At 37.9% G+C, this 17,966-nt stretch overlaps 1 protein-coding gene across 6 annotated transcripts in view; it reads left to right on the forward strand.

Annotated features, from left to right (window-relative positions):
- The window catches only part of LCLAT1 (lysocardiolipin acyltransferase 1), a 123,396-nt gene that overhangs the window by 21,654 nt on the left and 83,776 nt on the right, over window positions 1–17,966 (forward strand). The window contains exon 1 of one of the 6 annotated variants that reach the window (XM_064509918.1): window positions 7,782–7,891. The exons of the other annotated variants lie outside the window; for them this stretch is intronic. Coding sequence (XP_064365988.1) covers window positions 7,797–7,891 — 95 coding nt within the window. The 5' untranslated portion in view covers window positions 7,782–7,796. Of the gene's footprint in view, window positions 1–7,781; window positions 7,892–17,966 lie in introns of those variants that run through there. 6 annotated transcript variants of the gene reach the window in all.

Raw genomic sequence — 17,966 nt, forward strand, 5'->3', positions numbered from 1 at the left:
TTTTTGCATGACTCTTCAGACTGGTTCTACGATTTAAGATGGTAGCTTCCAGCTGTTCTTTAAAGGTCATACCAGCAGTGCCTGTTAATATGCTATGTCCTTCCTTCCCCAAGTTCCTATCCTGCTGTTGTTGCAGCAGGATGGGAACTTCTTCCAATAGCTAAAGGCCAATTAAATCTTAGTAGTTGGCACCTTGGACTGCTGAATAGCTCAACAAGATCTTTCTGGCTTGGAGAGAGAGATTCTCAAGAGCCTCCGTTGTACGTTCAGTAATAACCATCTGAGCCAATCCCAGAAGTAAGATCTAATTTTCTCATTGCTTCTTTCCTCCTCTCTAATACTTTTGTTCCCTGCAGCCTTTAAATTGTTTTACATAATCTGAGGTACTGTTTCCTGCTAATAAACACTCTCTGGTAAGATACTGCAGAAAATAGAAACTTTTCCTTAGAAGAAGATATGAACACTTTAGACTTTATTATTATTTTTTTTTGCAAGATTCCAGGAAGGGGTGGAGGGTAGTGGTGAGAATCACTGGTCATTTGCTATTAAGAAAGCTATAAGCTTTTAATTGCCTTCACATCATTTCTGACAGACTATATGGTACTGAGAATTGAGAGAAACTGAGGGTGAGATTTGTATCTTAGTTACTTCAGTGTGCAAGTTGTCTGGCTGCTGTCAGTCCTTTTCCTTTATGGATGTGGATGCTCAACAACAGTGAACGACACTGAAGATGGCCTTAAAGGATGCTAATAGAAGGAGGGGATTATATAGTTTGTATGGAGAATGAGATCAGCCTTATGATGAATGAGGAATTTTGAGGATATAAGCCCATGTATTTTATGGCTTAAGATAGATGTTGACTAACGGAATAAGAATAAACTTGCCATCATTGCCTACTGCAGGCTTTCTGACACCTTGTTATGAAGGATATGGTTCAAGCTGTTGTCAGATGAGATAACTGAGTGGACTACTACTGATTCAGTTTTGGCAATTTCTGTGTTCCTTCCACAGATCATTTCTTTCTTCAACACCATATAAGACAACAAGGTCTCTCAGGTCAAGACACCATAAATATTCACTCTGCATGAGCAGTTATTCTGTTAAACACACGTCAGATCTGAGTTTGCAGAATCCATCCTTTCTTTCATCAGCCTGGGCAGTTTTCCAATTTTCTGAGGTCAAGAAGCCCAGCAAATACTCCTTCAGACAATTCCTCATCTTTTTGCTTTTTCCAGAATGAAAATCCAAAAATATCAGCAGTGGGAGGTAAAATAACAAAGAAAAAGTGGGTGTTGCTACTTCTTACTAGGTTTTATGTAAATGTTCCTCTTCTCCCCTGTCCCAGAATAATAACAAAAGTTCCTCAAGAATCCACAAATTAAAGTAGACCCTTTTTCAGCCTTTGAATGATCTAATGCTGAATAATGCCATAACAAAAATGCTAGGGAGCAAGAAGTGTGAAGGTTATACTCTTTATCTGACTACTAAGGGTTTATCCCTCATCTGCTAAGGTTTCAGGAAATTCTTGGGCGTATGCTTGGTCCTTAATGAGGCTCAGCTATTATACTTATTTCTAGGATATTGATTGATAAGGTGTTGGTTGCTCTTCTTTTACTTGATTGTGAGGGCTTTTAACTGGGACACGAGTGGCTGGATCCTGTAGCTTAGGACAGACTGGAGTGAGATGCTATGATGAGGAACTGGAAGACCCAGGGTTACAGGCTCCAGAGAGAGGGATACTAGGCTGGAGGTTCTGTGACCCAAGCTTGGTTGTTCTTCCTCAAACTTAAGCAACATGATCAGAAGTAGGAACCAGGCTTATGGGGTATGGCAGCTAACAGTGTCCAAGAATCAGGGTTGTGCGTACCAGAAGTGAGAGTCGGAACCAAAGCTGTGCAGGCAGAAGGAATTAATATGACTAAAGGGCCAAAGACCAGGGATGAGAAGCAGGATCAGAAACTAGGACTGAATTGACAGCAGGAGGGACAGGAAGCAGGCCTTGAGAACAGTAATCTGGATGTTATCTGCAGCTACAGAATAGCTGTTGGAATTTCTTCTGTGTTTCATGTTTGTGGCAACCATTAATGGAGTTCACAGGTTGGTCCTTTGACTCTTGGAAAGCTGGTGGCTGGCTGCAGCTTGATTGTCTGACTTGAATCGTGTGTGTTGCTGTTTTCTACAGGTCTTCCTTGTTTCAGTTGAAATTATTAGGGGTACAGTGAATTTGCTGTTTTGAGCAGATTTTGCTGCCTTTTGATCTGTTAGATCTACATAATTGATCGACATAATTGAACGATGCAATAACCATGTATGAAATGTGCCATGACATGTTTGAAGAACTAATAGTTGATCCTTTGAAACCAGTTCTACCAGTGTGAGTCATGGTGGGAGTTGGGAGCTTTCTGTGATACTTTTTGAGCATCCTAGTTGTGATCATTCTCCAAAGGGAAAGTATCTATAAAGTACTTATGGCTCAATGACTGTCATATTGGAACTCCACTGAAATATATTCTAGAATCTTAGGACTATTATTTTTTATAAGAAGAGAGCTTCCTGGTTCCTGTGCTGTTGCTTCTATTTTGATAGATAACATACTTTAGGATTTCTGATTTTGGAGAGTGCAAAAATGAGACAATAGATGAATCAAGTCCCGGTGAGGTTTCCTTGGAAGACTCCTGAAACACACACTCATTCTAGAGACAAATGTGATGTCATTTCAGTAATGAGTTTGTGAGCCTCCTGGAAACAAATGTTTTTCATGAGGAATCCATTTTTCTTGTTCTGAATTCGTTCAAACAAATTACCCTGCAAACTATGTTTGTGGTTAATTTTCCTGAGAAAGGGAGCCCTATTCAGGTTCTAGACTGAATCTGATTGAATGCCATTTAGAAGCTGCAGAGGTTAGAAGCATGTGAGCATCAAGCAGACATAAAGTGCCTCAGTGTTCTGGTAAATTGGAAAGATAAATGTCTTTTGGAGCTTCTAGTTGGTGTTCCTAGCGAGGTATGTTGACCTGGATCAGCAAGGCAGCTTGCCGCCCCCCCCCCTCCCCCCCCCTTTTCTAATTGAAAGGTAACTTAAGATATTTGCAGAGGAGAGATAATTGGATAATGGATAGTTTGCATAAATAAAGAATAAGTAATCATAAGTAGAAAACTGGCTCAGAGTATAAAGAATGAAACTAAGACATCAGATCCAAATGACCTTATTGGGACTTTGACACATTTGCTTTCCAGCAAATTGAGAACATATCCATACGCAAGAAGTACTTGCTTGGGAGTTTTTCACATGACCATTTGAGGTATGATAAGAAAGAAACCCATTCATTTCCTGAGAACATGTCTGAGAACTGGAACTAGAATAGCTATTTAGTGTGTTTGGTTTTTTGGAGAACTGACTCATGGTTTTTTAATGCTTGTAGTTGCCAATTCTTGATGCAATGGATTTTTTTTTTTTATTCCATGAATAAAAAGTAGTAACAGACAAATCTTCAGGGTATCAGAGCATGCTGTGGTCTATTCCCTGTTTCATTCTCTCTGTAATAGCAGGAAAAGTAAGAGTACTTTGAAGCCTGTCTTCTTCCATCAGGCCTTTGGGAAGGAAAAAAAAGGTGGGGGACTGAACATGGAAAATTTTATGAAATTGTTCATGGGTTTTCTTTTCATGTGAAATTTCCCTGAAAATTTCCCCCTGACTCATTTCCTTCTTGATTCCTTTTGAACTCCATGCTTCAGTCTGTTTTTAGACAAGTGGGTAGCTTTTTCCTGCCCAGAATGACTTGGATTTTGCAAAGGTGGATCTTTAGTTTTGAAGTTGTTCTGCTTCCTCTGAGTGATTAGTCATTGTAATGGATAGGAAATAAGAATCTGCTTCCAGTGAAATTAATGTTCCATGGAGGGGTATTATTTTAGGGAGGAGGTGTTGCGGAGCGGAATGTTTTATTTTAGCTGATTTCTATTGATGTTTGGAAAGGTCTTGTATTGACAGAAGGTCAGTGAGGGAATTTGTTATGGTTTCATAGCTTCTGACTTAGTTTTCAGTTCATGTGAATTATATTCTTTCTGTTGGGATACAGACTTCTCTAGGATACATTTCATGGAATGGCATCTTTTACGGTGGTGTGAACAACTGTTTTCTGGATTGACAATTACATAACTAATTACTTTTTAATGGAGAAAGAGAAGTACTGTCCAGTCTGAGAGGCAGGAGAGGCTGATGGAATGCCACAGTCTTTTACCACACCTACAGTCATTTCTACTGCAAAACAAATTCCATAGGATCCATAAATACTTTATTTACTCTGAACACATATATTCTGACCAAACTCTTAGACATACATAAAGCTCTACAACCTAACTCTTCCCACATGGGGAAAAAAAATTCAAGAGCCTCAGAATTATTCTAGTCCCTGTAAGACAGCGCAGGTAGAACTTACTTCTTTTGTTGAAATATTCACAAAAAAGTTATTCAAGTGCAATTAAAATTTAGAATAACCATTCCTAGCATCTGAAGCACTGTAGGTTCTTCAAGATTGTAGCGGCATTTCTCAGAATATCTTGTTCCATAAAGGTTCATGTGTTTTGATCATGGAAGTATCTGAGTGTTCCTTGCAGTAAACTAAGGCATTCTCTCCCCTCTCCTCCCTGCCCCTCCTCCCCTTGGCCTACATAAACCAAATTAGTTACAAGACCTGAGTCTTTGGAAAAAGCGTGTGGTCTCCTTAATCCCTAATGAAATGCTTTAAATTTGAAATGAATCACTTGTTGGATACTGAAGCAACAGTGTCTTTTATATCATAGGGTAGCATGAATGTGCAGTCACACACACAAGCTAGCCTAAAAGAACACTGAGACGTCAAAAAGAAATAAAAGCTGAAGTCCTAGAAGTAAATTTCCCCACACAAATTAATTCAGCTCTGATCTACATATATGCATTGACAGCATCTGTGATTTACGTGAACACATACCATTTTTTCTGTAACTAGCTGTTTCCTTTCTCTAAAGTTATAAGCAACTGGATGGAAAGTCTTGAATGAAATATATCACTTTTAAGTAGAAACATACCTATCTGTCCTGCTCATAATAAGCAGTGCAGTCCTCCTAGTGTTAAAAATCTCATGGTTAAATTTCCTTATTCTCTATAGAAAAAGAGGCACGCTCGGAGGAAATTATGCTGACTTCTTACCCAGGCAATCTCCTTATCACTAACAGCAGAACTGTGCTGCTTCTAGTTGATTACATTACTAGATCTAAAACAAGTTTGGGATATTTGAAAAATAAATTGTCTGAAAAACAAACAATACTGAAACCTAAAATAAAACAAGAAAACTACTAAAGCTAGAGAATTCTTCGCTATATTAATTTACAGCTCCTATGTCATTTACAGCTACTGAGAGGAAGTGGCAATTTCCTAGACTGTGGCAATGCTGGCTGACTTCTCCTTTTTAAAATGTAGGGAGTTTTCCATACAGGAATAGGTAGATGAATTGCAGTTGGCTTTCTATTTAAGCATATTTATGCATCTCAACATGTAAAGAGTAAATGCTGTGCTTTGTTTGAAGTTTAGATGTTCTGAATATATGTTGTTTGGCTGTTTGTTCAGTCAGATAGGAGCCTTGACCAAAATCTTGCTGCTCTGTTTGATTTTTATGATCCTGTTTTCATGTTCGTGTCTCTGAACGTACAAATAGCTGTAACTATTTGCTGAAATGTGAAGTTCTTTTAAATTAGATGTATGCTTGGAAAGTCCCTAGACAAACTAAATTTCCCAGCTTGGTCACTGTTTACTCTTTTGAATTACAAATAGTTTGACTGGAGACAAATGCTGTTGTTTCTGAATTAGGGAAAAAATGAACTTGTGAACATAGTTGTCATGAAGAAAGGAAGATAATTTTCAGAATAAAGTCTTATCAGACACTTAAAATGTTACCACCTTAATAACTGACTTTACTAAAAATACCATTCTTAAGGACTGGTGGCTGTTTGCTGATGTACTGCATAGATGAAGATGCAGTTGGTACAGAGCAGAGGGTGAGGTGCCCAGGGCATTAGCAATGGATAACATTTGTAGGACTATGAAGGGTAATTAATCGGTTATTACCCAGGGTAAAGTGAGTAGAGAACATTTCCTTTGATATGTTTTTTTATAATCTTCAGGTTACTTTCTTAAACTTCTGTTGCTTTTGAAAATAGAACTGACTAAAGGAAATTTCTAATGGCCAAGGTAATGCTTGCCCGGTGTGTGTCTGGCTGACAGCTCTAGAGTACCTAGGGTCATATTTGAATGCATGTGATTATATGGAAAATAAGTCGTATTCTCCCCCACACCCCGTTTTCTAGAACAACGAGTTTGGTTGCTCAAATTCAATAGTGTTTGTAATGTGTTTGACTTAAATGTTCGTGATACAATATTACATGTCTGGTTTATCTAAATGAAGACTGGGGTGTCTCAGTGTAAAATTATCTTTATGGGGACAAAATTGTTGAATAAAAATATGGGAGTCATATAATGGAGAGAGTCCTGTGGCTAGAATCTGGAGCAGATTCCAAATAACAGTTTTTACCTAATTTTTAATGAAGAGAATGATTTAATATTGAAACCAGGTATAGGGAGGTGTTAAATATGCAGATTTTGGTATTTTCAAACAGGCCTGGGCAACTTTCTGAAATATTTTTCGCATAGTTTTTCCAAATGTCTGCTGGTAGAGTTGAGAAGAATATTGTTTTGTATTTGTAAGTATGAATAGGTAAGTCTACGTAAATAAACTGGAAGAAAACTGAAGAGCAAGCTATTTTACAAAAGCACTTTGTTTTGCAAACAGTTTTTTTTTAATTGCTGAAGTTTCTGTTATGACTCTTAAACACATTTAGTCACTTCTTGCATGTAAACAAAAACTTGGCAGTTTTCATTGTCACTTCTTATAAATCCTTTTCATTTATAAACGTCAGTGATTCTGATAACTTGGGTCTTGAACTGATCTCAACAGCTTGAAAAGGCTAAACGTTATTTTCTGAAACTATTAAAAACTCTAAGCTCTGTGGGTGTACAGCAATAGTTGCATATCCTTGTAGGAAGACCTTTATTCCATAACAGGAAACTCTTCTAGGGCATCCCTGCCTGCATACCCCATTCCTTCCTTCCCTTTTCTCAGAAGGCAAACTAGTAAAATATTGCCTACGTAGTATTTTGCATTTTAAATGTGCTAGTCATGAAAATGAGGAGAGTGGGGAATCCCTGAGGTTGAATGTCTGTTTAGCTTTTCCTATTGTGATTGCTCAGAAATTCTACAATATTAATCCCCTGTAGATCAGGCCTCCATGAAGATCAGCTGCATATATGTTTTCTACTTTAGAGGAAGAGAAAGTGGAGATATTTTTTAGGCCTATCAAATGGAGAAGGTAAGAACGGGGAATGAAGGGAAATAAGTCCAATGACCCAGCTTCAGATACTTACTTTTAATGCCCCAAATTGGCAAATACAAAACTGCATAAGGTAGTTTTGATCCAGGATTTTGAAAAGCGTGTGCTACTTTGCTAATATAAAGCAGAAGACAATTAAAAATTTTTTTAAAAATCTTTTCTCTCTTGAAGACTCAAAAACCCCTCCTCCTCCAGAAACCCCAACCCAGTAATGCTATTCTAATATACATACAAAAGAGGTGAAAGCTGACCTAAAAGACAATTTTAAAAATTGTTTCACTTCTTTTGATTTTTGTATCTGTTTAAGCTAAAACGCTTCAAGAAGACATGTGCTCCTTTACATAAGCATGTCTTGATCTGGGAGCTGCTTGTGGTTTAATGTTTCATCACAATAAAGGCAGCTTATATGTGCTGCCAAGAGCCCATTACTTTTTCCGCTTGAGCTCAGACTGCTCCAGTGAGATACCTTTAAGGTGAGAAAATGCATATTTAACAAACCTTGTAATCACTGCCTTTTTAATAAGAGAGCTTTTTATATGAACTTCTTACCCCATTCTACTAAGCGTAATTACTGATATTTCTATGGAGCAAAGTGGAAAAAAAAATCAAAACCAAAAACGTAAAGAAATAAAAACAAACTTCAGACTTAGGTGTGACTTACAAGAAGGAGAGGCTTTAAAAATGATTTAAAGATCAGAGACTATTTGATAGTAAATACAGCAGTATGTATGCAAAACTTGTGTTTTGCCTTTTGCAAGAAATTCAGTGGGAAGGTTCATCTGACGTTAGCAGAAACTTATTTAGAAAACAGTTTGTTCTTTAATGAAACCTTGCTCCTTTGAATTGTTGTCCTTATCAGCTAATAGTATTCCTTTCAAAGTGCCAAGTGTAGCTTTACTGCCACATCCTTTGCCTAGTGGGAATATCAAAGAGCAGCACATGCTGGGACTAGTTCAGAGCTACGCGTGTGCTCTTTGGCCAGCCAACTGCTTCCAAACAGAATTGCTATGGCTAAGTTATTTCAGTGTACTCCTGGAAAAGACTGTTCATCTTTTATATGAGAGAACTGGTGAAGATGGGGGAGGATCTGAAGATAGCTTGGTTTTTAGCTTGTGTTACTAGCTTACCTTCTGGAACAGAAAGTAACAAAAGCACTGCTTATTTTTAGTTCCTGTTCCCCTTTCTCCATCTTCTATAGCATAAAACCCAATTCACATTTCCTCAAGTTTTTTTCAGATTTTCTCCTTACAGCACTTAAACTTTTTTACCACCGGTTTTACCCTTCCTTCAGTGTGCTAGTTCTTGGGAAAGATGGGTCATGGAAAACCTTTGCTCATATATGCGTGAGTCACTAAATTAATCTTCTGGGTTGTAATTGTCTTCAAACTGCCTTTGTTAGAAGGCATGTTGTTTTGCTGCCTTAGCTGTGATCCGCTGCTTTCCAGTTGCTTTAACTTTTTACTTTGACACAGCATGTTCCTTTATTCGCACTGTTGTGTTGTATTGTTTCCTTCTGTCCTCTTTCTGTGGCTGTTAGTCTGTGACAGTGGTAGGAACACGTGGAAATTGTTGCCTCACTCATTGCTCGGAATAGACCTGTTGAGGGGAGAAGTCGGAACTCTGAAGGGCAAGCTCCCTGCCTTGCTTGTTGCTGAATAGGAAAAGTGAAGAAAACAGTGGTTTGGATGAAGAAGAGATGGGCTCTCATTTTAGTGCCATTGTGGAGAATTAGGTTCACAACCTTGCTCAGTATGAGGTAAGTTTTACAGGAGTAGGTGTTTCCTCAGTTAGCCTCCCAGGTGCAGCCACTCAGACATTCACACGCTCTTCATTCTGCCCATGAGTTTGAGAAACAGCACTCTGCATATCTTTTTGGTTTTGTGCCCCTGGGAAAGAGAGCAAGTGACCCCAAGTGCCACTTAATTGCTTCATAACATTTTAGTAGAAAGTTGGAATAATTTACGGTCCCTTGTTTGAAAGTCTTATAACTATAGTTTCTCTTAATAGTTTTTACCCTTGTTAGTATTTGCTTATGTTGGCATAAATGAATATCTTTAATAGAGTCCAGGTGATCCTGTGGATTATCAGGTCTTTGATTCTTGTGTTGCATTATTTGCAATCATTACTCTTACTCCTGGCTATCAAGGTATTTACTTGATGGAGTGTGTTGACAGCAAAGAAATTTTCAGTGATGATCTTCTCAACGTAGGTTAGCATAGCCGTCTGTTCCATGCTCATATGAAAAATGTCATTTAGTTCTGGGACATAAGAATATTTCATCCTTCATTCTGTTATTTTTAATGCTGGGGCTTCTGGGCTCCACTATGTCGCTGTGGTTGTGACTTTTTTTCTTACCCTCAACAGGCCTTGCAGTAGAACCAGAGGAGGACTAATTTCTGCCTCATCTTTCTTGAGGTCGTATTGTTTGAATGGAAATTGTCTCACTATGTAAAGATACACTGTCCTTTGTTCATTTGGGAGTATTGAGAGTTTCAGCAACGTATATACCTTCACAGCCTCATAGGGAGAAGCATCAAAGCAGTGGGGGAGAGAGGGAAATGGAACATCATGAGTGTCTGTTCCTGACAAGTCCATAATTCATAATTTCTCCAATAAAAATACCACCTCCTCTGTGCCTGTTGCAATGAACTCTTTAAAGGCATTTCGAGAGCTGTTAAAGAGAATCATGATTGCACTTGGAAATTCCTCTGCAAACTCAACAGGAAAGATGTACAGGCTTTCTCATGTGTATCCTTAACTGGCTGCTCGGATTTCTTCAGTTGTTAATGAGCTTATTATACAGCTTGAATATAAATTCCTCTAGCTTCTGTTTTTGTGATTATTAGGATGCTAATCAAAATTAGCAGATCCTTTCCAGGAATTCTGTGTTTTTTGTATAACCTTTCTTCTGAAAGGTCAGGGCACTTAGTGAAGAAGGGAAACACATGCCAGGGTATGTTCCCACTTGGAAATAACTGAGAGATGCTTGATCTTCTTGGAAGTGAAACTCCTGTAGAAAAAGTAAGCCATCATAATGAATTTTTAGGTCATTAGCTCTAAATCTGTCTGGCTCAAAAGAAAACTCTAGACACGGATGATATTAAACATGTTCTATGACTAGAGAAACTGCTATGAAAAGAGATTTCTGGTTTAGATATTTCTGGTAGCATGATCTGCACTGCCTGATCTTGGCAAATATCTTCCTTTTTTGGATATGATTTAATCTAGTGCAAAGATTAAGTCATTGCATTTCTTCTCAGTTTCTTCTATTATTTTTATTCTAAGGGGGAGAGGGAATACCAATAAATAACTTTCTCTAGTTTAAGTCTACCTTGTCACATGTCTTGATCATCTTCCACATATGATGGTCTTGGTGTAGATCTGGGTATTCTGTATCTTCTGGCCCCCACCCCTAAGATATGATTGGCGTAGTTTCCTCAACTCTCCAACCAGCTTTTTGCTTCCTGGACCATTGACTTTTAAAAGCTTTTCTGACTTTTTGACCCTTTTCCTTACCACTTTGCAGCTTTTGAGTCACTTGTTGCTGCCTTTTATTTATGAGCTCCCAGCCTCAGCAGGATCACTACTACTGAGGGGGAGACTGGCAGGTGTCAGCTGTTCTGTGACAGTGCCCAAGCACATGTTGGGAGCTCTGTATCTGTGGCTCTCGTGCAGCTTTCCTCCGTTCCTCTCCTTTTTTCCTAATAGCTCTTGTTAAGCTGGAACAATGCTTACATGTGTAAAATCTAGTAGACCCTGAACAGCTATAGTGGGTTATTTCCCCGACTTACTGTTCTGTCATAATTTAATGAATACTTGATTCTTGGATTACTTAGCATATAGATCTGCGACAGTGTGTCTGTCTAATGAATTTGTGACTTCTGAATGTTTTTGCAGCTGATTTGAAACTCATTTTCATGGTTACATTGTCTTGGTCTTTCTGATGGGAAATATAACACCTATTAAAACACTTTTAATTCTTTTTTTTATGAGCTCCTTTCAGTTCTGGCAAAGGTAATTGGAAACTGAGCTTCTGTTTCAAATGAGCTATTATTTTACATAATGTAAAGCTAAAAGTCTTAGATGTTGCTTTTTTCCATTTGTATTTTGGAGGCTTTGTAAAGTATTGCATAAGAACTGGCAGATAACTTCCCCAGTTGCTTCAGCGTTGCATTACTTTCCATAGCTGCTTATACTGGTAATTTGTTGTAGGATAAAATGACTTGCTAAATGTGCATGCAAAATATCTCCTTACTCATTCAACAATACCACTGGGCACTTTGCATCTGAATGCAAAACATTTTACAAATAAGAATCAAATGGTAGCTCACATCCTCCTATGTGTTTGAGGGACCAAAGCCTTTCAGCTTTAACAAGAAACATGGGTTGCTTTGTTGTGTAATATTGGTAGAACATTTTCTGGCTTTGAGAATATTTAAAGTTTGAAGAAAAGTGTGTGCTGTAGAATCAGGTCCAGTAGCCCTGGAGCCAGAAGCACTGTATCCGCATCAGCCTGCTGCTGTGCCTGGGCTAAGAATCCCTGCTGAGACACGGCGCTTTATTAGCTCAAGTACAGAGCATCTAACTCAGCTATGCGCCTTCCCAGGCAAAGCCAACATCTGTGTGCGAAGCTGGTGTTTACACTGTGAAATGCAGCACTGTTAGAAGTGTTTTTGAAGACCCGCATCAACAAGAAGTCCTGAGGACTCCCCTTTGGAGTTGTGTCAGAAGAGAGGCTTCCTTCTGTGGCTGGTGGAAGGAAAGAAGTACAGAGCCGAAGATGGGAGTCGAAGCTGCAGTTCGTAACACTGGTTTGCAATGCAGGTATCTTAAAAATATCCAGATATGCTGTTGACTAATCCTATGGGTGAGCTGTGCAAACTGGATTTGAAGTGTATTCTCCAAGCAGCCTCTGGAAAGCACAGCAGAACTTCACTTCTTACTGTCAGGTGTTGAGGCAGAATTACTGTGAGGTAGTAGCGTGGCAGTGTTTTGTCGGGATCGGCTTCTTGGCCTTTTCATTTTTGGGTATTCCATCTTCACCAAAGCGTAGGAGACGGAGAACAGGATTTCATGTCCAGAAATGGATCAAATGCAGGTTGTTTCCGCTGCTTCTACTGGGAATGAAATGTTGGTACATTTTCTATAGAACTACTGCATTTTTTTCTCCTTTGCTTCCAAGTCTGCCAGGTAACCAGTCTATTGTTTCTACTATGCTTAGCTTAGAAAGCAGCCAGCCTGTAAGCATAATCTACTCAAAAATTACAATTTATGTGGCTTTTAAAGTTATTATAAACATATAATATTTGCCAAAGTGTAAGTATGCTTCGAAGTGCTGTGTATTCCTGATAGAAGGGCAGCCCTGCAAAATTTCAAGTTCTCCAAAGTGTGGAATTTTCCAATTAAATGGCTAGAACTTTTTTAACATTGTTTATAATTTTTTTCTTTGATATTTGTCTTGGAAATGTATTTTTAAAAAAAAAAAGCCTGAAGCAGTTGCACAGACTCAAAGCTTTGGCAGAGTTATATGCAATTGATAATAACAATTTGTCTTTATAATAAAAATAGTGACATAAATTTGTCTGTGGGCAACGTTCTCCATCTCTTATGTAAGTACTGTTTAGCCAGAATGACTTACTGGGTAGAGAAATGAAGATAAGTCTCTAGTTTTTCTTTTCAGTCCTTTAACAATTTTGGGATTAGATAAAATCCATAACATATTTTTGCCATTTTTTTATGTGGATCCTCACTGACTTTAGTGAGTTTGCTGTTGGAAATTTTAAGATAGGGCCTGCTAAAGTTTTCCGTAACATGTAACAAGCTACTAAGAACAGAAAAGAGTCTAGTAATGTGAAAGATCACACTAATGGACCTACATAACCACAGTTCTACAGGTGGTGACTCTCACAGCATAAAAGATGCTTTAAAACAAAAAATTGCTCAGGCATATACTGTATGAAGCTATATAGTAATATTAACCATCCAGAATGAAATGCACCTGTTGCCCTTGATTTTGTTGCATGCATTATAAGTGGAGAAGGAGAAGTTATTTGGGTTAATTTATTCTGGTTTAAAACCAAGGGAATATTTGTAAAAGATAGTCACGGGGACAAATCTCGCTAAAAGTTTCTCCAGGTTGGGTACCTTCCTTTTACGCCTCTGAAAGTCTGCTTTTAGGTCCCTCCCCCCCTTTTTTGTTTCTATAATTGTACTCTTTAGAAGAGTATGAGTTAGGCTGAGTTTTCTGTCACACTGTTGTTAACCTAGTGATGGCTGGTGGTTTTCATTGCTTGTTGAACAGGCTGTTTGAATTGTGTTTGTACTTGTCTTCTATGTTTCTTCTGTGATGTTAACCCAATGAGAAAATTCTGTCTTGATGATGGCAGAAGAGCTATTAAAAGATCTATTAATGCGTCTTCACACAGAAGGAAGCTCTGTGTTACTGGTCTGTAAGCAAACTGTAAGCAAGCAATTTATCTTGGAAATGGTGAATATAGCAGTGCTTTTAGAAGCTTGGAAATTCAACATTTTCTTTAATTGTACATTCAGTATCTGTCACAGTGTGTCTGAATAATGTGAGATAATTTTACCGTTCCCGGGGAGTAATTTTTGGTTTACTTCCTAATAGCAGAGATTTAAAGTACTGTACTGAACACACTACTCATCTTGTGTTTGACTTGCTGTTGCTTAGCATGAAATACCTGATTTCTGTTCCCTAACTGAGGATTTTGTTGTTAAACAGATAATTCTGAAACTATACATGCCCCCTCTAAGAATAGCTGTGATGTAAAGTGTTTAGATACTCTGATGCAGGAAATAAAAATTCTCGATTCTTGGTTTGTTTGTAGTATCTCCAGTTACAAAATGGAACATTGATGTTTTATCTGTTTTTAGTCTTTTTCACTTGGATTTGTTATTTATCACAGTCGGTCAGCTTTTTGATCTCCTGTGGAGTATTAAAACCTGAGGACTTAGGGTTGACAGCTGTCAACCAAAAGTAGTGTTTTTGTAATGTAGGCTGGGCCTAGAGCTAACTTGCAGGCCTTGCATGCAAGTTTTGCATTATTTACTTGATAAAATTCCATAGCTGAGCACTCTTCTGTGTCTGTTGGAAGATCATGTTAGGGGACATCCTTATCCAGTGCTAATGAGAACAAACTTCTTTGATATGTTCAAAAGTTTTTTTTAGTAAGGGGGAGGGAGGAGATGAGGGGAGGACAACAGCTGTTCTTCATCTGCTGAACCTGTTGTTGAAGCCCTCTTAGCCAGGGCATGGAGTTTACTGAGTGCTGTTTAATACAGGCTTGCGGGGCCACAGTAACTTGAGGGATGGTATAAAAATCAACTATATGTGTGGAAAGCCATGAAGCAGCTATTTGAAATTATTTGTGTATGTGTAATAAAAAACGAGGTAGCTTTTGGTAGAAAAAGCTCTTTCCTTGCACAGTTCTTGCCACAGCAGCTCAAATCGTCAATTATACTAGATTTTCTGAATATAGTAAAGAATAAAAACAAGCTACTTCCCATAAATCATTTTTTTTTCAGGAAGCAGCTGTAGCTGTTTCATGACACCCTCTTCCAAATGATTTTAAATACCTTACCTGATGCTCTCATTCAAGGTTTATTGGCCTAATGGTTGGCTGGAGCAACAGTGGAAAGAATAAAGGTAAACAAGAGTGAAAAACTATCAGACCAATTTGATGTCTGTACCCTGTCTGAATTATCTGCTTACATTATCTAATGGCTGTACTGCAAAGAATCTCAGCCAGGTTTTTTGCATTTGGAAAGATGCAATTACTTGGAAGAGCAAATTAAATATTCTATTAAATCTTTGATTGAATTATAATAGTCAGATTAAGTCTTGGCAAATCAAAGAGATAATAAATTGTAAGATGCAGCAGTAATCATATTTTATTGGTATTATTTACGGAAATTACTCATTAAGTATTGTGCTCTTTATTTTGTGCGTATGTAAGCTAATATCCGTTGTACTGTTGGGGAGGGTCAGGGATGCAGTTTGTGGAGATAATTATCTTTTATTGTCCTCTCCTATTTTTTTTCATGAAACATGCATTAGATCCGCTGGATGTTTTTAAATGCAAGAACTGAATAAAAGGGAAATAGTTTTTATGGTTAATTGGCTGTTCTTTCACATGTTTTTTCTGTGATGGTGATCTGTGCCGTAGTTGTATATTTCTTAAAATATTGAAGTATCCAAGAGAAGGATCAGAAGTAAAATACAGTTTATAAAGTGGAAACTGTGAAGACTGTCAGTGCTTCTTGCCTGTATTTTATGGGCTACTGATTAGAGTGGGTATCCGTGCCATCAATAGTTCAGCTACTTCTTGTCATAGCCTCCTGCGTGAGTTCTGCTCTTTATTTTAACTGAGAGACAAGTGAGAAAATGTGTGGTGAAAGAGATGGGGTAAATTGTAGATCTCGAAGTACAATCGAATTATCTGTTAGTTTGTTACAGGCAATTTTCTTTTTAAAATATGCCACTATGTACAAACCAGCTTCTTGCTTTGAGTACAGGAGTTGGTAAAAGTTGCCTTGGAATCTTTCTTATATATTACCCCCCAACCCCACCCCCCCAAAAAAAAAAAAAAAAAAAGAAAGAAAGAAAATGCACACAACCAGGCAGAAGAGCCTAGTGATTTGTTGCACTTGAAAGGTGCTGCTAGGATGTGTCATTTCCACTGAGACTTTGTCTGTCTGTCTGGTGTTTTGTCACTCTGCTCATCTGATTGCTGTTTTCGGCGACCCCTATGTTGTTTGCCTTCCAAGCTGTCAAGGACTGTCTGGCTGCGTATTCTTCTCTCTAGACAATTTTTTTTTTTACTGTCCTTAAAAAACAGTGATCAACTAAAAGTCTGGGTCATGAGCTTGATAGTGTTTCATGGACGCCTGGGGAGTTGGCAATATTTGTTCCCATCTTGACCACCACCTTGAAAAAGTCCAGTTCAGTTCAACCAGAGCAAAGGTTTTAAAAAATTGTTGTGCAAATTGCATCTTCCATCTTGGAAATTATTTTTCAGAGTGCAAAATCGAATTTGGGGGATGGAATTTCCAGCTCACCTCTGTAATTCATTGTGCTTAGAGCAAACGTGGAACTAAATTGCTAAGTCAGTTTGCACTTAACTGCTGGCTTGCTTTAGAAAACTGTTAAGAGAAAAGGCATAATTGTCTCTGTGTGATTTTCTGCTCCATTTTAATCGAAAATAACATTTACCTTTTCCACTGGCAATTGACTAAAAAAGAATTAGACCAAATCCCTAGTATTCCCTATTCAGTTCATGAAGACTAATGAACATGCAGTTTTATTGCCTGTGGCTATTGAATAGAAACATACTGACTAATAATAATACAATGTTGTTTTATTGGCACTAAAGAATATTTCTTTATTTTTTCAGTGATACAATAAAAACTGATTTGGTGGCTGCATAATACTAAATACTTGAGTCTCTATAGTTGTCAGGCAGCTGGCTCTGTTTGTCAGATAATATTGCTTAATTTCACAGCTTAAAGCTTGTTTTACAAGGACCTAGGAAGGCAGGCTAACCTGTTTCTGCAAGAGCTTTGAATTACCAGGAACTCTCAAGGAAATGTGAAGCATGTGGTGAGTTTTGACTACTATGAAACTTCTAGACCTTTAGTTTTAGAAGTAGAAGAACCTTTTTATTCTTAATCAGATAAATGTATTTTGCATCCTTTGCACACTTCCAAGCCATAGAAACAGTCATGATGAAAAACTAGTTTTGTTGTAGAGAACAGGCTTCTCATAGGCACTGATTAAAAGTTTTGATACTATCATCATAACAAGCCGTGGTTTGTCTGTCATTTGACTGTACCTTGAATAAAAACATGTAGATGATAAGCAAAACAAGCTAAAATCTGATCACAAGAAGATACCTCTGCAAAACTATGCAAAAACTTTGTTTGCTTAAGTATTGAAACAATTTCAAGAAAAGATTCTAATAAAGATGAAGTTTACAAAAATGCAACTGTTTTGGAAAGTAATTTGTCCCATCGTAGCCAAGAATTTTCAAAATTAACTGAAATGTAAAACAAAAATTATATTTTAAGAATTACTGTTTCTCGTTACCTGGAGACAGAAAATGTTTTCCTTCTGCTATGGCAACAAGAACATGTGAGCGTACAGTACCCCAATAACTTGGAGTTCTGCCACAAAATAGATGAAAAACTACAAGCCCGGTATGAGGGTGCTCTCTTTCTTACAGTTTGCAGCTTTGAACCTGAATCATAAAATAATTTTGACCATCTCCTCACAGCACTGGCCTACCCAGCAGATGGAAAGGGGCTTTAAAATGCACAAAAGCCTTTATGTATGCTAAATCCAGTGCTGAGAGTGACTGCTGCAATAGGAAGAGGTGGTTGTCAACAGCAATAAAGGAATAGTGTTGTACTGGGAAAACACTTAGGTTCTGTTACTTCCTATCCAGTCCTTTAATTCATTTCTTATGCATCTCATCTTTCAGATGAATCAGCCCTGGGTTCTCTTTGTTTTGAGATTTTTTCACATTTGTT

The sequence above is a fragment of the Dromaius novaehollandiae genome, chromosome 3 (assembly GCF_036370855.1).
Source record: "Dromaius novaehollandiae isolate bDroNov1 chromosome 3, bDroNov1.hap1, whole genome shotgun sequence".
Classification (NCBI taxonomy): domain Eukaryota; kingdom Metazoa; phylum Chordata; class Aves; order Casuariiformes; family Dromaiidae; genus Dromaius; species Dromaius novaehollandiae.